The sequence below is a fragment of the Echeneis naucrates genome, chromosome 13 (assembly GCF_900963305.1).
Source record: "Echeneis naucrates chromosome 13, fEcheNa1.1, whole genome shotgun sequence".
Lineage (NCBI taxonomy): Eukaryota > Metazoa > Chordata > Actinopteri > Carangiformes > Echeneidae > Echeneis > Echeneis naucrates.
This window is the reverse complement of record NC_042523.1, coordinates 79,996-102,060: the sequence shown is the minus strand read 5'-3', so window position 1 is coordinate 102,060 and position 22,065 is coordinate 79,996. Positions and strand designations below refer to the sequence as shown.

The 22,065-nt window shown below is 41.6% G+C and overlaps 1 protein-coding gene across 1 annotated transcript in view; it reads right to left on the bottom strand.

The window, feature by feature from the left end:
- The window catches only part of LOC115052843 (sodium/calcium exchanger 2-like), a 70,930-nt gene that overhangs the window by 12,523 nt on the left and 36,342 nt on the right, over positions 1 to 22,065 (bottom strand). The window contains exons 3-9 of the mRNA XM_029517238.1: positions 6,716 to 7,173; positions 5,056 to 5,193; positions 4,759 to 4,986; positions 3,969 to 4,355; positions 3,436 to 3,561; positions 3,001 to 3,196; positions 2,366 to 2,496 (exon numbers count right to left, since the gene is read on the bottom strand). Of these exons, the coding sequence (XP_029373098.1) occupies positions 2,366 to 2,496; positions 3,001 to 3,196; positions 3,436 to 3,561; positions 3,969 to 4,355; positions 4,759 to 4,986; positions 5,056 to 5,193; positions 6,716 to 7,069 (1,560 nt within the window). The 5' untranslated portion in view covers positions 7,070 to 7,173. The remainder of the gene's footprint in view (positions 1 to 2,365; positions 2,497 to 3,000; positions 3,197 to 3,435; positions 3,562 to 3,968; positions 4,356 to 4,758; positions 4,987 to 5,055; positions 5,194 to 6,715; positions 7,174 to 22,065) is intronic.

Sequence of the window (22,065 nt, the reverse complement as noted above, 5' to 3'; positions counted from 1 at the left end):
ATGGCTAATTAACTGTAATTTTAAACATAAAACCTAAAATTAATGATAATATCTGTAAATCTACTGGCATTTCATTGTTTTATTGGAAAATGGGAAAAATTACTTTTTTCTTTTTAAGTGTGGCTACACTGCTGAAGAGAAACCTGGGGCTTTTTAATACATCTAATAGAGCTACATTTAATACAGCTATCTTTCCAGGCTCGGGGAGACCATGCCAAGTTGCTGGAACATCATTTTCTTTCTAGTTTCCATGACGTCTGCTTTAAGGCAGGAATTTGAGACTTATACCACGGCGCCAGCCTCCTCTGTTTGATTACTTTCTTTTTGAGAGGGTCGGCATCATCTAGATTTGAACACAGTTTGACCATAGTGCTAATCACAAGGTCATCAACCTGTCCATGTTAGGATCCCTCCATTTTCTGTCTGTAGTGTTTCCTGTTTTATTTTCAGTCAGTTAAAGTGAACTCAAATGTAATAAGGTAATGGTTGGTCAGAAGACAGTTTTGAGGAAAAATTGTTAACTTGTCAATTTCAATGCCATATGTTAGAACAAGAGCAAGGATTTGATTGAAGCAGTAAGTTGGTTCATTCACACACTGGGAAAAGCCAACTGAGTCTAGTTGTGAAAGAAACGCTGAACTAAGGCTGTCACTTTCCACATGAATATTGAAATCTCTCAGTATAATTATTTTATCTGTACTGAGTACTAACTGATATAAACTCAGAAATTGGAGGAGTACAAACTAGTTGGATGGTATACTGTAATAAGAATATGAATCAAAAATTGTTTTCTTGCCAGGTATGTGTAAACATACCAGGAATTTGATTCCGGTGTTTCACACTTGGACAAGGGACAGACAGAAATAAAATCTAAAAAAAAAGAGGAAATTTTATGTCTATATATAGAAGTTAGAAATTAGAATATTGGAAGTATACGCAGTGGAATATTTTCAATAGTGCAGCAATGTGCAAATATTTCATGAGGTTGACAGTCGGCTTATGGGGAGGTCTGGGAGACAGCCTGGAAGAAGAAACTGTTTTTAAGTCTGGTAGTTTTGGCAAACCGAGCTCTGTAGTGCCTATCGGAGGGAAGCAGTCTGAACACCATGTAAGCTGTCTATAGTGATGGTACCTCCCTGGTTCCTGACTCTGGACCTGTAAAGGTCCTGGATGGAGGGCAGGTCGGCCCCAATGATCTTCTCTGCAAACTTTATGATGATGACAGTGATGGAAGTGCAGAGAACAGAGTGGATGATGACAGTGTAGAAGACCACACCAGATGACCAGTCAGTCCACCTTGTGCCTGTAGGCAGACTCATTGATAAGGCCAATGACCGTTGTGCCGTCTGCAAACTTCACAGTTCACACACTTTCACAGATGGGTCATCCGAGGTGCAGTCATTGGTGTAAAGGGAGAAGAGCAGTGGGGAAAGAATACACCCCTGGGTAAGCGCCAGTGCCAGTAACTAGCAGAACTGGTTTTTCCAGTTTGAGTGAGAAAGACTAAATTTGATATGCTCATACTGTTTGAAGGACTCCAAAAGGTGAGAAGTGTAAATAAACTGGTTCTACACTGACAAAAGTTAAAGATGGAGCAGAATCAACATGGCTGTAACTTAATACTGATCTTCACAGTCACATGAAGACTGCTAATAAGTAGGTTTCACAGAAATGCTCAACTTATCTTTCCACCTTCACAATAAAAAAGTGAGGTAGGATCAAATTTTTTGTGCTCATATGGAACTCACAGACAAGAAAAAGACTGTCATAACACTAACTTGAAGCAGCATGTTGTTAATTGGCCCAGCAGATAATTAACTGTCTTGCTTGAACATCCCTGACATCAGTGGCGCCCGGAGTTCAGGATGGTACATACCAACCTGAGTTTTAAATGTTGCAGAAGAAAACAGAAGTAGTGTTCAACAAGTTGCAACTGAGGACATCATGGTAGGAGTTTTGTACTTTGTTCCCTTAAAATGTATTGCAGAAAAGAAATAAATACCATGTAAATGTCAGTGCATGAAACATGAGACAGAGCAACTGTTTCCAATGACGGGACATTCAATTTACTTTGTGATCAGTTTACACCACAGACCGGTGGCATCTTCAGTCAACCTGTAGTCTGTTAAAATTAAATGAACCATGTCTCTGTGTCATTTCATATTTCATAATGAGTCAAAAATTACAATTTCCCTCCAATTCTGCTCTTCACTATGTTGATAGTCAAGGTGATGATGAGGAACTCAAACTCGCATGCTCACTTTTTTCTTCATCCATCTGACTTTGAGCGCATATGAGGGCGTTGGTGAAGTCTGTGGCCCACTGTGGTGTTTGTCTGGTGGTTGGTGGTGCAGAGCTCACTTACCTTGATCTCTTTACGAGTGTCTCCAGGTTTGAACACAAGAGTCCCTTCACTGTACTCATAATCTGAGCCAGCATTGGCAGAACCATCCTCAGTCCTGTAGTCGACATAGAAGGTATTTTCTCCCAGACCCCCTGAACAAGTCCAACATAGAATATGATCACTTTTCATAAGAGTCTGTCAAAGATCACAAACATGACATGTATCTGTGAATGGAAGCGTAGTGCATTGGAAGGAAGGGAGGTTAGGGTTACCCTAACCTCCATCCCTGGCTGTAGTGAGACTTTACAATTTCCTACACTGGAGTATCTTATGTTTAAACTGAGAATTTGAAGGGAATTTTTATATAAAATTTCAAAAGGAAACTACTTTTGTCTCACAGGCAGAATGAGGTAAAAATAAAGGATGAGAGAATTTTAGCTTTGATTCAGCCTAATAAAGAAAAAGCCAGGATTTTACTCAACCTTTAAAGTTCCAACGCAGAGAGTAAATTTTTAACACAAAGACTGTGAAGTTGAAGTTGTATATTGAGACATACTATATATCTAATAAGATTTATATTTAAGATTTAGACTTTATTCCCACACCAGCTTTCTGACTTGTTCATGTGAACTCACTATCAGGTCATGATTTATTACCTTGGCAGACCACAGCCAGGGTCAGAACACCACAGTTCTCCATGCACTGACTGTGGGCACTTTCGAATGAAATGCGGCTGCATATCCCCAAGTCATCTTCTTCTGGTGTTTCTTCATCAGGAACAGCTGCTCTGCGTGCATGGTCAGCTGCATGCTTCTTCAGGACATTACCGGCGCCAATCATCATACGAGTTGCCTTGAAGGTCACAAACAGCAGGAGTTCAAAACACAACGTTAGTTAGCATGCTCAAACTTTCATATCATAGAAAAAACAGAGATTTTTTTAAATGCTTGAAAAAGGTTTGGTCTGGTTAAACGAGGTCTGTTTAAACTTGAACCAGCTCTTGAAATTATTTAATGATCTTTATGAACTTTAGGTCTGGACTGTGTGTTTTTCAGGTGCTATTGATGAATAATATATATTATATCATACACCTGAATGCGGTAGAAGGCTCTGCTCTTTTGTTGGTGCAGCAGGGCATAGTAGTTGGCAAGCTCCACCAGCTGGTCCAGCTCTTTGTCGGGATATTTCTGCTTCAATTCCTTCAGAATACGAATGACCTGGAGAGGGTGGACACACTCATGATGATCAAGACAACACACACTGAACTAAAAACTACATATGTTCATACACATGACTGGAAGTCCCAAAATCTAACTGAATGCCTAAACCTCCAAATCAGGTGGAAACCCCTAGGACTGAAACATGAAGGAAATACTGAGGAGTAAAACCTGTGGTTCCTTTACAAACCACTAGAGTCTAGTTCCAGCAATGAGTCAGTCACATTAATTGTCATTATTGTGTTCATAGAACTCACCTATCTAACTCACAGTTTATCAGGGATTAAAGTGATGTGTAATGCTTTAACAGACAGGTTGGTGTTGACTGCGTCTTTTGGAACTCTTTGTGACATCTGTGTGATCTCTGCACCATGATGCTGTATGATGTATGACACCCCAACACCCACCTCTTTGCGGCTCTCGTCCAGCTCCTTGCTGCTCTCCACATTACCAAACATGCTGTTGGAGTTGGGCAGGTTGCCCCCGGCTCCCATTGCTATGGTTCCTGCTGCTGCACCAATATTATTGGCTGCAGCTATACCATCCTGAGCTTCCAGGCAATTTTCAGCAGGGACCACAGCACCCCCCCGTGGTGGGAATTTGCCATCTATGATCATTTCCATGCCACCTTTGTTGGGTGTCAAGTCTCCCTGAGTTTCTACGACAATGCCGTGTCGCTTGTGGGCACGGTAACGCTTGCCCATGTACTTGTAAAAGAGCAGGCGGCGGTCAGCGATCCAAGCAAGGATGACACACACAGGGAAGTACAGCAGGGTCACAAAGGCTTCCCACACCTGAAATAAACAGATGAAGTGATTAAAGATTATCATCACCATCACTTCTTCTTGAACCTTGATGATGAAAAAGAACAACAGAAAGCCACCCAAAATCTCACACATGGTCAACTAGGTTGAGATCTGGCAACTGTGAAGATGACAGCATGATCATCCTCACAGAGCATCATTATTATCATACAGTATGTTCTTCTTTCATCCAGAGGATAAAAAAAGAAAATCTTTCAGGGCCACATAGGTAACATCATCAGTGTCACATCAGTGGCATCCTCAAGAGGGCTTTTTTTTTAGCAGTTTCTTCCTTCAGTGACATTGAAGCAGAAATATAAATGTTTCACTCAAACAGAATGAAAATGTGTCCTTGTTATCAACTGAGTCTCTCCTCAAATCAATGGCATTTCACCTCAACCACGCCTGGTGTCATGACAGACAGGATAAGGTAGAGCCAGATATAGGCGAAAATGCTCCAGAAGGCGGTGATGAAGAAAACACGCAAGTGTTTGATCTTGCGTGTCTCGTTGTTGGGGATCACCCACACACAGATCCCAATGATCACAAACATGTTGAAGGCAGCGCTGCCAACAATGGTTCCTGGTCCCAGCTCACCAGCCTCGAAGTTATGACCACACACCTGAAAGGAGACAGAGAGGGTTGTAACATGTGTCGGTGTGCATGTGTGTGTGTATGTACATGTGTGTACCTCTATGACAGACAGCAGTATCTCTGGGGCGCTGGAGCCCAGAGCCATGAGAGTGAGATTGGACACAGTTTCATTCCAGATTCGAACTGTTGCCACTGAAGTCTCCCCGTTAGGCATCGTGATGGTCACCTCCTTCTCCTGTTGACACCCACACACAACCATAGATTTCAGTCACAGCCTTTTCGTGTTCACTGTCTTACTGTTCTGACACTATGATCACTTTAATTAATGCCTTTTATTTTTCTGTTGGCTCTATGACATCTTCTACTGCAGCAGCAGAAACAACCAAAAAGACAGGCAGTAAAGCGATCAGACAGGCAGACAGACAGCCAGATAGTCAGAAAGGCAAGGAAACCGTCAGACAGGCAGGTAGGCAGACACACAGTCAGAAGGATGAGCAGCTTCAATAAACCTGTTACTTCTCATTCCAAAAGGCACACACAAATACACAGAGAGAGAGAGAGAGAGAGAGAGAGAGAGGGAGAATTGTACTCACCTTTAAATCTCACCAAGTTCTATAGTTTCATCATTTAAAACAACATTTTGTCCTCTCTCTCCCTATTCTCATTCTCCTGCAAGATCCAAGCGTTTGCTAGAGGGACTTGATGGATCTCTTTAGATAATTCTAAATAAAAAGGTTGGTCTTCACCCGGTCTTTCTTTGATGTAATTCTATTATGAGTTGATGGTGTGGGAGTAAATTTGATTTGATTTTACCCCACCCCTCCAAAAAAGATCACACCGACTCCCCTATCAGAATGGACTGGAGATCTAGGACCTCCCTGCTTGCAGTTTACTCCTGAACCGTAATCTGCTGGTGTGAGAGATCTGTGCACACAAAGTTTGGATAAAAGAAAAAAAAACAACAAGATTCCATCACACTGCAGACACAAAGGGTCAAAATTTATATCTAGTACTTTGATCCAGTTTAAAGCGCAGTGTTTTCAGATGTATAATAGATATATATATATATATCAATCAATTAGTATATGTATATATATGTATGGGGCAGCATGGCGGCATAGTGGTTAGTGCTGTTGCCCCACAATTGAAAAGTCGGGGATTCCCAGGCCTGGGGCCTTTCTGTGCAGGGTTTTCATTTTCTCCCTGTGCTGCATGGGTTTCCTCCAGGTTCTGACTCTAAATGGCCCATAGGTCTGAGTGTGGGTGGCTGTTTGCCTCTGTCTGTCTCTGTATGTTGGCCCTGTCAGGCAGGGTGTATCCTGCCCTCACTCAATGTGAGCTGGGATTAGGTCTAGGACCCCCTGCGACCCAGAAACAGAAAAGACATGGAAGATGAATGAATTAATTGATATATATAGATCTATCCTGTGCTTTCATCCTACACAGGAATGAGCAATAGTTGGACTATGTACCAGCTGTGTCACTGTTTTGATAATCTCCAGATTTTTATGGACTAAACAATTCACTTACAGATAATAAAAGGATAAAAAAAAAGTTAGAGTTATCCAGTGTAAGCGTTCAAGGATGCACTGAGTTAAGCACATCCACAGTCTGTTTTTGTGCTATAGATCAGGATATGGATATATGCCTTCATTTCTGATGACTTCACAATTATAAATTCATCATGATTTGAAGTCAAGTAAGTGAAGACAAATAAAAAACAGGAGGCCACTCTCCCCCAATACAGTTGTCCTCACCTGCGATGTGATGACCTCTATAGATGCCATGAAGCGGTCAGCGATTATGGACACCCCCAGGAACATGTACATCAGTGACACAAAGTAGACCACAGCTCTAGCCACCTGATGGCCCATTCCAGGTCGGTTGGGCTGCCATACAGGAAGCAGGATGCCGGGCTTGCATACTGCCACCTCCTCACATTTGCTGCTGTTATCTTTAGGACGGGTGGGCGAAGGTATTGTGGAGGTTGAGACTGCTCTCAGAGTGGGCTCGTTGCTTGGCTCACTGCGCTGAGACTCTAGCTGACAGGAGGGCAGGAGGAGAAGAACAAGGAAGGGAAGGAGAAAGGACTGGGGGGTGAAAACACACATTTCAGCGTGTGGAAGGGATTGGTGAGGCTGACAATGATGGGTTTATGCCAAGAAGGAGGGAGAAGGGAGAAAGCGTTGGTAGAGTTGTGGTGCGACTAGGTCACCTACAGGGTGAAAGAGAGAATGACAAGAGAAACACAATTAGTATGTGAGACACTCATACTTACACACACACATGCACACTCAACACACATACACAGACACACACTAATCCTCTTCACTTTTGGCTGATTGTGAAGGGATGAAACAACATTTGAGGTCAAAGGTCAACCAGACAACATTGAATGTTAAGTGGGTTCCTTGTGCGTTGAAGATTATTTACCATGAGGCAATGAGGCTAACCCCAAATAATGGTTTTAGCTTGGCCAAATAATACTTGTGTGTGTGTGCGCACACGTGTGCGTTTGTTGACTGAGGAGATTTAAAGCACAGTGGGAACCATGGCATGGACAGATGGACCGGACCCTGGTTCCTACTGTATGTTCATCTTCTCCCTCACTCCTCTTTCCACTTGTTCCATTTCTATCCATCTGTCTGTCCATGAGAACAGAGCACCTGCTAGCACCTTCTGTTGTTACACACCTCAGGTAATCTCAGTTCATCCACTTCTTGCCTCTGCAGAAAGAAGCTGCAGGACATGGATGGCCATGAGGACACATCTTAAAGGACAGACTGGGAAATCATTTCAGCCCAAACTTTTCCATTCAGGTGATTTCCCACTGTTTAAAAGTGAATTTCGATTCTCTGGGAAGTTTGTGTATCTACACAATCATATTACATTACAAATGCCCAGCATTATTCTCCCTGCACATGGCCTGAAACCAACACTCACTAAATGTCCTGCCAACAAACAAACACAACAGGGAGGAAGTTTCTTGGCTTTTTCCCAGGTTGCTGCTCTTTGATTGGACCAACTGTTCCTCTGATCTCATACTGGACACAATAGTCAGTAACAAACAAACACACACACACACAGGGTTCAATGTAGGGAGAAGTCAAGGGATTAGAGGGCTGAAAGAAGACCAGGGTTAGGGGGAGGAATAGAGAGATAAATTGAGTGAAAGGAGGGAAAGAAGAGGATGAGAGGGAATGAATGATGAAGGGGTGAAAAACTTATTCAGGTACGTGAAGATGAAGACATTAAAAGAGAAAAGCGGGAGTAATGGATGTATCCAGAGCACAGATGCACATCACAATGGCAACCACAAGAGAGGGGGAATCAGAACCAGGAGGGGGTTGTCAAGGTGGGACACACACACAGATTCAAGTGTTCATGGCAACGTTGTCAAATTTTTTATGTTTATAACAGATATACCAGCAAATGGGGGACTGGCAGGACTAGGAGCATGGGGAATGAAAGACTGGGTGACTGGCTTGAGGTGAAATCAACATGTCAACATGTGTTTTTGTGAATATTTCAATGTATTTTTAATCAGCTGACAACAGAAGCAGAAAAAAATGTCCACTGACTGTTAAATAGATGCCCCATGCAGATTCTCCTATTTTAAATTAAAAAAAACAAAAAAACAAAACAAAAAAAAACTAGGGTTAGGGTTAGAAACTATTAATGAAACTATTAATGTGACGAGTGTTCTTTGAAGTGAGCACAGTCTCTCTATGAGGAAGCTACCTGCTATCAGACAGCATCAACTCAAGACTCAGGGTGGGCGGAACCATCTGCCTCGACCGATTGGGTTGACAGGGAGAGGGGGGAAAGAAAAATAACTGTTGGAGACAGAAAGGGGAGAGAGCAGGGGAAGAAAAGACCCTTCATTTATCATGTTCTCTTTGCTGCTGACCTCATTCTCTCTATATCCCTCCCTCACTCTCTGCAACCCAGCCCGTCATGGCAGATGGCTCCGCCCACTCAGAGGTTTCTGCTTCTTACTTTTTTTTTCTAATTGACAGACAACTTTTACAACAGGCAAATTTGTGAAAACCTCACACAATTAACAAAGCACCACACATAATTTGCAGAACATCCCAGTTTGTTTGTAAATGAGACATAACAGCCAAAACCATAAAGAAATTGATAAAAATTAGATTTTGTTCTCATGTCATCCTCATCATCATTTGACATTGATGTGCCTTTAGTTGCTGGTTGCGGTAAGTCTGCTACATCATTTCTGGTCACTGATGGTTGTACTCTGTGTCAACTTGTGTGTTGTCTCTGCTATTCTTTCCCATTTTGTCAGGCTCTGTATTCATTTTATTGTAATTTCCTGTTTTATTCTGAAGTCTTGGTTCTGTTGTGTTGTTGTTTGGTTTACTTCCTGGTTTTTCCCTCCTTTTATTATTGCTGTCTCCACCCTAATGTCTTTCACCTGTGTCTTGTTTCCTGTGTATTTAAACCCCTGATCATTCCCCATGTCTTTGCCAGACTATCTTTGTTACCTTTGTGTTCAAGCTCTCTCGCGTTTAGTCCTGTTGAATCCCTGTGTATGATCTAGTTTGGTATTTTTGTGACCCTTGATTCTTCCTGTTCCTGATCTGCCTTGTTGCCTGGTTTGACTGACTCCTGGAATTTTGACCTCAGCTCAGTTTTTGAATAAAAAATTTGGATTTTGAACATTGTTCTTTTGCCTGACTCTCTTGCACTTGGGTTCCCACACACACCTGCCTGCTTACACATTCAGAATAAGAATCAGCTTTATTGGCCAAGTATGTGAACATACAAGGAATTAGACTACAGTTTTTCTTTGCTCGCTGTACGAGGTAAACAAATGAACAAAAATAAATAGACATAACAAACATTCGACAAAGAACAAGGACAAAAAGAACAATAAGTTAAGGAATAGTATAGAAATAAATAAAAACAATGACGTGTTCAGAGGTCCGGTCTATATAAGTATGTGCGTATATATTGTATTAATTACAGTGAGGATTATGTTGTTCATTTATGTACAGGGATAATATGACATTGTGAGACATATAAATTGCAAGTGAGTGATTTGTTTTGGGGTCAGGGGGTTACTGACACTTGGTGACTGATCAAGTGTTTATCAATGTGACGGCCTGGGGGAAGAAACTGTTCTTGTTTCTGGATGTTTTGGTGTGTTCTGTAGCGCCTGCCAGAGGGGAGAAGTTCAAACAGGCTGTGTCCAGGGTATGATGGGTCTACAGAGATGTTTCCTGACTCTGGATGTGTACAAATCACACAGATGATTCAGGATGTAGTGCAGCCCCATGTTGACTGCATCATCCACTGACCTGTTTGCCCGATATGCAAACTGCAGGGGGTCCAGCAGGGGGCCGGTGATGTCGTTCAGGTGGCTCAACACCAGTCTCTCAAAGAACTTCATGACCACAGACGTCAGGGCTACGGAGGAGTCATTTAGTCCAGAGATAGCCGGATTTCTTGGGACTGGGATTATTGTGGAGCATTTGCATGGGGGACAGAGCGATATGAATCCTTTAATACAGTGTAACAGTGTTTTTGTCCCTCGTGGGACACTTAACCTGCTGTCTGTATTTTGGCAGTTCATGGCTGAGGTTTGCTCTGTTAAAGTCCCCAAGAATATGAGCAGGGAGTCAGGATGCTTCCTCTCCATTTCCGTTATCTGGTTGGCCATGTGTTGTAATATTCCAAAAGTTCTGTAAATATTCCTGATTCGTTGGAAAACAGCAAAAAAGTGTGACCGGTTGGATGTTCCGACTTTAAGAGTTCTTCCCGAGTGTATTGGATGAGGGATGGACAACTTAAAATGTGACAAATAAACAAAAACAAACAAAGTACTGCGGCGCTAAGCACCAAGGCAGCCATCCGTGGTGCCATGTTGTTGCCTCATTTCTTGCCCCATTTACCCGATTAATCCGAAAGCAAACTGTTGTCACACTAACACAGGTATAGAACTCAATATCTCCCCCCTTTCCTCAGCTCATAGCTGACACTGTTGCTCCGCTAATCAAACTACATGATTAGCAATGTCCTCTAGCTCTCTCTCTCTCCTTCTTCCTCCTTCTCCCCTTCCACTCCTCTCCTGTTCCGTACTGTGTGCCTCATGTCTAGTTATTCTTCTGCCTCCTTTTATGATAGCACCTCTTGTCATAGATGCAGGATGATGGTAGAAATGAAGGCGAAAATTAGCGAGTTAGAGTTGCGGCTCCGCACCTTAGCTAGCCCTGCCTATGCTAGTGTAGCTAGCTGCCCCCCTGCGTCAGTGTGGGCCGACCCCGACATCCCCAAGTGGAGACCAGGAGGCAGAGCCTCAGTTTAACATGCTCCTCTGCGCCTCAGTCAGAGCAGTCACCTGCAAAGAATAGAATAGAGTCTCTGTCTATGTTTAGGTCTATAGAAACTGTGTCTGTCCCCCAACCACCTAAATTTAAAACAGCTACTACACCAAAATTAAACAGAAGAGGAACTAAAAACAAAAACTTAACTGAAATCAAAACTTCCACCAATTTGGTCTCAAATAACACACAGCACGGGATGGGTAACACAAGTGCACCGGGTGTCAGTGTGAATGAGGTAAGTGGAAATGGTGTGAATGAGATAGGGCAGAAGTAGGGGGGAGAAAAGGACATGGATGGTTTGTGTGTGAATGTGGTGTGGATGAGAAAGAGAATGAGAGTGGTGTGTGTACCTGAACGAATTGAGAGTGGTGCAGGAGACAGTGAAGGAAAAGGGGATAAGAGGACAGACAGTGGGCTATGGAGTGAGCAGGTGGAGGAGGACACAGAGACAGCAGTAAAGTCAAAAGCAACTAAACAAAGACGAAAGAGCAAGAATAACACAAACAAGTCAAAAACCAGCAAAGTAGTGGTAGAGCAGTACAGAACAATTTCAGATGAAAGTGAGAGTGATGAGTGGGTGTCAGACGACAGCGATATTCCTAACATGAGCAACAGCCAAGAAAGAAAACTGTACAGTTCTGAAAGCATTAAAAGTTTTTACAGCAAACAAAAAACCAACATGGAGTTAAAATAACAGATTTTTTTGGTTTGTTTCATTTATCAGCTAAGGCCAACATGAGCAATAAGGAAGAAGCTGGAATAACTGTACAACAAATTGACAGATTGAAGAAACTGATGCTAAAAGCAAAACACGTTAGATGATGGAAAAGGCAGCTATGTTGGTCTTATTTAATATATTCATTTTTATCCTGGTTTTTAACATCTCCCTCGTCGTGGATGTTTTTAAACTAGGTGTTTTGAATGTAAATGGTGCAAGAAAAGCAAGAAAAAGAGCTTTTATCTTTGACACAGCATTGGGAAAAAAAAGATGTTCTTTTCTTACAAGAAACTCACAGTGATTTTAAGAATGAAGCTGAGTGGAGGAGGGAATGGGAAGGAGTGGTGGTTTTAAGCCACCACCCCTCTTTTAGTGGAGGAATCGGTTTCCTTTTCTCCACAGCTTTGAAACCTAACTCCCTGAAGGTCCAACATTTCATATCCCTTGTACCACAGGTTGAGAAGGGGGGGGGTGGCTGCGATATTTCAATCAAGCCTATTAACCAACCAAAGACCAAAATCTGGCTGTAGGTCAATCTCAGTCTTTCCCACTCAGACTGGAAAGGTGAAAAATCAGTTCTGTTAGTTACAGTATACCGTCCACCTGGTCCGTACTCAGAATTCCTATCAGAGTTTTCTGAGTTTATATCAGAGTTAGTACTCATTACAGATAAAATCATACTGGGAGATTTTAATATACATGTGGATGTAGAAAGTGACAGCCTTAGTTCTGGGTTTCTTTCCCTACTAGACTAGACTATGGCATTGAAATTGACAAGTTAACAATTTTTCCTCAAAACTCTCTTCTGACCAACCATTACCTCAATACATTTGAGTTTACCTTCATTGGCTGCACAGCATCGAGGAATAAATTCAGCTATAGAAGATGTTTATCTGAAGATGGTGTGGCTAAATTCAAAGAGAACATTCAGTCATCATTCCCAACAATACCATATCTAAATTCAAATGAGGATTTCTCCCATACGCAGGTTGATGACCTTATGATTAGCACTATGGCCACACTGCGTTCAAATCTCGACAATGCCGCCCCTCTCAAAAAGAAAGTAATAAAACAGAGGAGGCTGGCTCCATGGTATAATTCCAAAATCCGTGCCTTAAAGCAGACATGGAAAGCCCGGAAAGATAGCTTAAAAACTTATAAAAGAGCTCTCCACAGTGCTAGAAGTTCATAATACTCAGCACTAATAAAAGACAACAAGAACAACCCCAGCTTTCTCTTCAGCACTGTAGCGAGGCTGACAGAGAGCCATAGCTCAGTTGAACCAGTGATCCCCTTAGCTCTAAGCAGCGATGATTTTATTAACTTTTTTACAGATAAAATTACTTACTTACTTAATTACATTACTTACTTACTTACATTAGACAATAATCTTCTACTGAATACAGCAACTCCCAAATCAGCTGCAACACCTCTTTTACATCTGGAATCAGAGCTAGCTAGAGTTTCAGTCAGGATTTAGAGCCCTTCATAGCACAGAAACAATGCTGGTTAAAGTCTCCAATGATATTCTAATGGCTTCAGACAATGGATCAGCCTCCATACTTCTCTTAGATCTTAGTGCTGCATTCAACACCAGAGATCATAATATTTTACTACAGAGACTGGAACATGAAATTGGGATTAAATGAACTGCACTAAGGTGGTTCCAATCCTATTTATCAGATAGGCATCAGTTTGTTCTTGTTAACAACAGCTCCTCTTCATGTACTGTAGTCAGTTATGTAGTCCCACAGGGTTCGGTACTTGGACCAATCCTCTTTACGCTTTATCTGCTTCCTCTAGGCAACATTATCAGGAAACACAGCATCAACTTTCACTGCTATGCAGACAACACTCAGCTGTATTTATCAATGAAGCCAAATGAAGTCAGTCAGATAGTCAAACTGCAGACATGTCTTGAAGACATAAAAGTCTGGATGACCCAACATTTTTTACTTCTCAACTCTGGCAAAACTGAAGTTATTGTACTTGACCTTAAGCACCTCAGAAAAATACTATCTAATCATCTAATCAGTCTGGATTACTTTGGCTTCCAGCTCCACTGTAAGAAACCTTGGCGTAACCTTTGACCAGGACATGTCCTTTGTCCCTCACATAAAACAAGTTAGTCGGGCAGCTTTCTTCCACCTGAGAAACTCAGAAAATCAGAAACATCCTCTCTCAAGAGGATGCAGAAAAACTAGTCCATGCATTCGTAACTTCTAGGCTGGACTACTGTAACTCATTACTATCTGGATGTCCAAACAAATCTCTGAAAGGCCTTCAGTTAATTCAGAATGCTGCTGCATGAATATTAACCGGAACTAGGAAAAGAGATCACATCTCTCCTGTTAGCTGCTCTTCATTGGCTGCCTGTAATATACAAAGCAGAATTTAAAGTCCTTCTGTTAACATATAAAGCTCTTAATGGCCAAGCTCCCTCATATCTCAGAGAGCTCATAGTTCCTTACTGTCCTAGCAGGCCACTCTGATGGAGGTTTACTTGAGGCTGCTGATGGGAGGACTGAGCATCTTTCTCTCTCTCTGACAATAACTATGCTTCTTAAAAATCACTGTTTCTGCCAGTTTTAGGCATTTGTACTGGATTTACTAACCGTGTTTTCCTGAAGTCTCTGTCTCTCCCAGCTCCTCTCCTCTCTATCCCTGTCCTCATACTGCAGATGGTGACTCATCACCATCCCATGTTCCTGCAACGCCTGTTGCTCCCATATCTTCATGAATTCCATACTACAGTTCATCTCCATGAATTTCATGTGACAACATGTTCCTGCCTACACCCCCCCCCATGCCCCTCTCACTCTCTCTCTCAACCCAACCAGTTGAGGCAGATGGCCGACCCCCTGAGCCTGGTTCTGACCAGGGTTTCTGCCTCTTAAAGGAAGTCTTTCCTTGCCACTGTTGCCAAGTGCTTGCTGTTATGATTTGGTACGATATATATAGATTTGATTTGAAAAAAGCCCCTAATAATCCCTCATCTTCAACTGATTGGGAATAACTTAACTTCAATGAAAAGTTTTCAATGAACAACTTCCACTTTTCTCTCCCTGAGTTAAGTTACTTGGCAGTTTGTAAATACTCTAATTTTTTATGACCTATCCAGGCCAGCATGGATGCTTGGCCCCTGTCTAGCCCGTGACACCATTTGTACCAACCAATTGTAATTCCACTCTGTCAGAAAGAATGTAATACAAGAAAGCTCACAGGTAGAGCTGATTGTCCATTGCATCCGATCCCCTGGTATCTGTCATGAACTGCTGGTGAGGGCAAGCATAGTTAGCACGGCAGGAAAACATCCTCTTTGGCCTCTTAAAGACCTTTTCAGCCTGCAGAGTCGACAAAAACCTGGCTTTGGAAGAGGCAAATCCATGCACAGCTGCTGTCACAGAACTGTTCCTGTTCCAGTTCCTGATTATTTTCCAATAAACGTTGGAAATTTCGTCCAGAGACAGCACTGACCTTCTCTGGGTCCTTCCAAACCTCCCCCTCAGTGATGATAAATCTTAAGAAGAACACTGACCGCTAATGGAACACATTTCTCTGTCTTCACGAAAAGTTGGTGGCGAGGGCCTGCAAAATGTTCTGGACACAAATCTTCTCATCAGTGGGGGTGGGGCACTTTAATCTCTGAACATCTCTTGGTGATAGAGCAGCAGCAGGGACGTCTCCCTACAACTCTCTGCAGCCTGCCCTGGGATGCTTTGGACCTTTGGATCACCTCTTGTCCTTTCTGCGGAACCAGAGCCGGAAGCGCCCTTGTTCAGCCTCCTCTGCAAGATCTTTAAGAGCTATCTCTTGTGACTCCGAGTGATATAGGAACTGCTGTGTGGATGTTCCGGTGAAGCCCCTACAGCCGACATCCACCAGAACCGTGAAGGCTCTCCAGCCAGCCTGTGAGCATGCAGCTGACAGTACCGTGTACCTCTCCTTCTTCCTCCATTCCCTCTTTCCCACGGAACCATCAGTTCTGTCATGAAGACCGTTCTGGCAGATGCAGACCACAGCGCAATGTCTTGCCATGCAAGAGTGCAGAGCTGTGCATGACGGCACCGTTAGAAGATACTGTGCTGTGAGAGGAGCACAACAGGAGCAAATTGTATTGTGATATTTGTAATGCTAGAGCCCTGAACACCTGACATATATTTTGAATAGAGTTATTTTCGTTATGATGTTCATAAGACCTGTGAATGTTTCCATTTAATGAGAAATATACTTTGTTAAAGTTTAAAGGGATAATTTCTCAGTCTTGTGAGGTTGAATTCGACATATACTGTATTTAGAGTTCATTAACATTCCCTATGTGATGAATGTTTTGAGATGAGAACAGTCATCTATCAGTCATTTAAATTCCAGAGAGTAGTTTAAAGTGAAAATATGTTAATGTATTGCACGAAAGTTGTATTTTATTTTATTTGCACTATGTGACAGTAGCTAAAGAACAGCATACATGCTGAAAAGATGCACTTGAACAAATGATGTTCATTTGGTTTAAAGTGTTTTGAAACTGACAAAGTGTATGAAAGAGTTAGAAAGAGAAATCATAACATTGCACATTTAAAGAAAGGACATTGAACCAAAATAATGGACATTTTAACCAAGAGACACTATTCCCTTCTGTCAGACTCTGTTTTTTCGTTGTCTTGTACACTTCCTGTTTTATTTTGAAAATCTTGTGTTCCATGTTGTTTGCTTTTTACTTCCCCTCTTTGTTCTTTTTCCCGCCATAAGTTGACTCCTAATGTGTTTCACCTGTGTTAGTTCCTGTATATTTAAAACCCCGCCTCATTCCCCATGTCTCTGCCAGATTGTCTTTGTTACCTCCTGTGTGCTAAGCTCTCTCGCGTTCCCAGTTGTTTGCTCCCATTGTATGACCAGACTGTTTTTTGGTGTTTGATTCTCCTGCACCTTCATTGTATACAAACACTCTGAGCCTAGCAAGAATGTGTGCACAGCTTGGGGCCAGAAAATGTTAGAGCAGAGCATAGAAGAGACCATGGATATTGACGATCCTCCGCCAAATTATTTGGATTATTCACAATATGCGCTTTTGTTGTCCATTAAGGACCACGAGGAATACCTCAAGAAATTACTTTTAGCCAACGGCAATAGTATTGCTGACCTAGCTTCATTAAAAAATTGGGTAGACGATGCTAACAAGTTAGCATTTAACGCAAATTTTACTTTCTCTTTCAATGTTCAACATAGCATAGCATCATCTGTTATTTTAGCCTATTTAGCTTAATCCTCTTTGCTCCAACTCCTTGTCCATGATCACGGTTATATGAAAACATCTGCTGTCATAAAGAAGCTGACTGTTCTCTTTAGCAAGTAGGCTATTGCACATCAAAATTCAGATTGGATGGAATGTTGATTGACAATGGCTTTGCCCAGTCAGAATGCAGGAAAGTCATAAATTTGGTTATATTTTTAAGAGAAACTTGACAGAATAGCAACCAAAACACCACACAGCTTTATTATTTATTGTGTGTTTACTTAAATTAGACCAATGGAATGGCCCTTAGGCATTTAGCTGTCCTGTTAGATCTTACACAAAGTGACGTTTTCCCATAGACTTTGGGAGAGTGCAGTTACGTTGCAGTTGAAGGGGTCTATTCCACTAGGGAAAGTTCAGGGATGCATATTTTATGTTTTTGATTAAACTAATAAACTGAGGGAAAACTTGGGAAGAGAAATGCATGGTTCGTGTTTCATTTCTCCGGACATTTCATCTGCGTTTTTCAGGAAGCTGTAAGGCATCAAACCCAAATCATTTGTTACTGTGGTACTAGCCTTGGGACGCATAACGTTAGCTTCTAACCTGTGGGTCTCTAGTAAGATGTAATACAGACACAGGTGTTTTTATTATTATTTTTTTCTTGGTGGGGGGAGGGGATAGTTTTATTTATTTATTATTTTAATGGTTTCATTAGCGGGGAATGACATGTGGCCAATGGCATTGGCTAGAACTGAATAAGTATCTGGGGTGCATGCTTGTCCACTCTGCCATTAGTGTACCAGGCACATGATATTAAATATAATGAAAAAAACTTTTAAGCTTTGCTATCAATGGACACAAAGACGTTTTTGTGGAGAGTACCCAACACTGATTTTCCCATATGCAAAAATATTCGCTCTGACTGACCAAAATGAAAAAAATGCTTTCATTGGCTTTCTTTTCAACTCTGTCATTTTTATCAATGAATAGAAAATAGAAGTACAAAAAGTAGTACATGAAGTAGTAGTAGTACAAAAAGTAAAAAATACATTTTATTTATTTTAGTCATGATCACTTATTTATGTCTTAATTCTCCTTTTGTTTCCCTCATTCCTTGAGGGCCATGTTGAAGAAAACATTTACATGACAAATGCAACACCACTCAACAGGTGGAAGTTGCTGGACTCAGAATGACCTCCAGGATCTGTAAGCTCAAAAGGCTGTATATGATTACTTACGCTGCGTAGCTGTTGTCTGTCCACGGTGGTAGCCTCCATGGTGATAGGAGAGACAGTGTCCAGGGCTTGAGGATAATATAATTTCCAGCCCTGTTACAGTTACTGTTGCTTTTACTACTGTTAGTTCAATTGTTTTTGCTGTGACTGTATTTTGTTGTGCCTAGGATTGTGTATATTATTGCCTCTTATCAAGTTTCAATCTGGAAAGGATTTTCTTTACTGTGGATTGACCTCAGAAAAATTAATTAAGGAAGGAGTGTAACAATGGCTTAATTAAAAAGGGGTAAATCAAAACATGCTCATTTTTAGAGGTGCAGATCAAAGCATAAACTAAGTGAAACAGGTGAGCTTGAATATGTAAATGGCATAACATAATGCGATAATAATGATTCAGCAGCTGATGACTAATCTGGGAACTTGGGCAAATGAACGGAAGGTTGTTTATCAAAAACAGGGCGGATTTATCTGACGAAGGAGAGCATTTAGAACTAAAATTTGGGTCAGCATTGTCTAATAGCCATGCCTAGCACCACTCAGAACAGCCAGCTGGGAGAGCAGATAAAGGCAACCCTACTTTAGATGGCAGCTGGCCACGAAAAGGGCAGAGGAGATGTCCGACGAGAGCAGCCACGTTGAGGTCCTTCATTGTGGCCTACCAAACTATACTGGTCCTCGGCTGAAGTGGCTGTCAGTCTGGCTCATCCCTCTTCAGGAGCAGCAGTGTTGTGTTTTGTACGATTGGCTTGGTTATTAAGTTAATGTCCGAATTATTCTTCTCTTTTCTGATAAAAACAGACTGGCACCGTGCACACAGCACAAGTGGCCCTGGTTAACACAGCAACTCAAAACGCTGGAGGCTGAGTGCCGTGTAGCCAAACTTGTTCGGTTGCAAGTTGGAACCAAGTCCGTGTAGTTTAGCTGCTAAATTCTGACTTCTGAGTTTCTTTTTCTGTTGTTGCTGTTATTGCTTCGTCAGGTCTCCTGGGGAAGCTCTCGTCTTCAGAACTTCCCCAGAACGCCACCAAATTCAAGACTCCATAAAATTTCATTTTGACTACTTTCATTTGGGGGCCGACCCACGGGCGAATTTGGTCCAATTCGAATTTCGAATCGAATATCGAATCGAATATGCAGCCTATATAGTGAGGGCATGTTTTTGATTTGAATCCGAATTTGATTTGAAGGTAAGCCTTTCATTCACCCAAGTTTGAAGTTATATATAAAACAAAGTCAAACGTATCAGCCAACTTTGAGTCTTTAACGAGTCCAAGACTCGTTAGAGATTATCCCATTCAGAGGACACACTTCTTCAACCTCCTCCATTGATACCCTGGGTCCCCTACCGTAATGGGATCTGCTGCTCTGTCAAAAATCTCGGGCCAATATTTGATAGTCACTTTAAATTTGACAAACAGATCAGTGCTATTCTAATAACAAGCTTCTTTCAACTACTTCTCCTCACTAAGATCAAACCCAATCTCGCCATCACAGACCTAGAGAGGATGAGCCATGCCTTCATCACTTCCAGACTTCATTACAGAAACTCTTTGTATAACTGGCTTAGACCAGTCCACTCTTAGCCACCTACACCTTGTCCAAAACATCACAGCTCATCTCCTCACCAGCAATAAAAAGTGTGACCACATCACACCAGTCCTGGCTTCTCTCCACTGGCTCCCAGTCCGCTTTCGTATAGATTTTAAACTTCTTTTTATTTACTGAATAGTAAACAGAGTCGCCCCTTTTTATATTTCTGAGCTTCTCCATTGCCAAACCCCAACCAAAGCCTTAATATCCCCTGACCAACTGCTGTTGGTGGTGCCAAAAACAAGGCTAAAGTCCAGAGGGCCTTTGTGTTGGCTGTCCCCAGACTTTGCAATAGTCTCTCGCTCCAAACTCACTTTTTCTCCCTGGACTTTAATCCAGTCTGAGCACTCACTATGTTTGTTGTAATGTTCTGTATGTCACTCTCTTTACTTGTATCTATTTATTGTTTTACTATGTTTTAACCTGTGTACAGCACATTGGTCGACTGCTGTTGTTTTAAATGTGCTCTATCAATCAACTTGAACTTAAACAATTACTTACTTCTGTTGCTGTTAGAGTTGCTGTGGTAATTAGGGTGGGAACCTTCAATGCAGAAAAATGAAGGACACCACACGCCCTATCATCCTATCACTGGTGAGGTATCACTCCTCTTGCCTGGTGACCAAACCAATGAACTCTTTGGGTAGGACAGAACTAGTTCTAAGGGGGTGGAGCTGGAATGATGGCATGTTTAAGGCAAATCAGAATAAAGGACCAACCGCATCCTTGGTTCAAAATGGGACCAAATATTTAAGTGTAAAAAATGGGACATTTCAAGAGACAAGTGACAAACTTAGTTATTACAGCTCTTCCATTGACTGTGTGTTTCATTAATTCAGCTGAAGCTGTTACACTAAACTCCTACAGTGCATATAGCCTATTAAGGAGAATAAGTAGAAACTGAAGATGACTGTCTCAAAAGCCAGCTACTGAAGAAGTGGAAAGTCAGGCCTCTACTGTTAACTTGTGAATTTTTAGAGGCTCTGTTGAAATGTTGCCTGGCTAACAGGCTAACCTATTATTAGGCTAACCCATTAATAGACTAGCCTATATAGACCAGCCTAGGCCAACATATGAACAGGTTAACCACATTATTACAGGGAGGGATGTTATCCAATGGCACTGACAGGTTACATTAAACTTGGTTCCTTATTAGCTTTCTGAAAATTCTTCTAAAAATTTACCAACCACCAAGGATATTGGTATAAGCCTTTGAGTTTTTTCTTTGTTTGTATTTTCTAGATAAAGTCAAAGTTAGCTGTGGAAAAAAGCTGGGTGACCACACGTGCTAAAGGGGCAGCACGTGATGCTAACGCTGCTACTGATGCTAACAAACAAGAAGCTGGCTCTTGTGTGCCCCAAATGGAGATGTTACGGGGGCCATTCATGCACTAAGATATAAACAACTAATCTGCTAACATTATGGAAGCAATAAACGGCAACAAAACATGAAAAACAAACGATTGGGAGAGGCTAAGTAGAGAATTTTTCAAACTGAAGAGGATGCGATAGCCCTGCAACAAAAAGTTGGACAGCTGGAAGATGCTAAATAATAAAATCCAAGATCAAGAAGACAGAGCAAGATGCCTTTACCTGAGACTGAAAAAACCAAATACAGTATTGTGCTGCTTTCTGGAAAAATGGCTATACTGTACTCGCTTGTGATGTTGACAAGGTGCTGTGCTGCTCACTGTATTTCTGTGTGACACTATATGGACTGATATCCTTCCTTTTACTGATTGTTTTAGGAAGTCATGTAGGGAATTTTGCTTACTGTCTGACAGAAATACGTATTGGAGAGCATGAAGAAATTCACAGATTGATTTCAAAATCAGATTACTATTACACTGGTAAAAGAGTAATGTCATAATTTTCCTTTTTTTTCCATTATTTTTTCATTTTGTGGTAGACTTGGTGACTTATTCAAACAGCAACAAATGTGTGAAACAGGATGATGGTAATGCAGACATTAATTATATTCTTC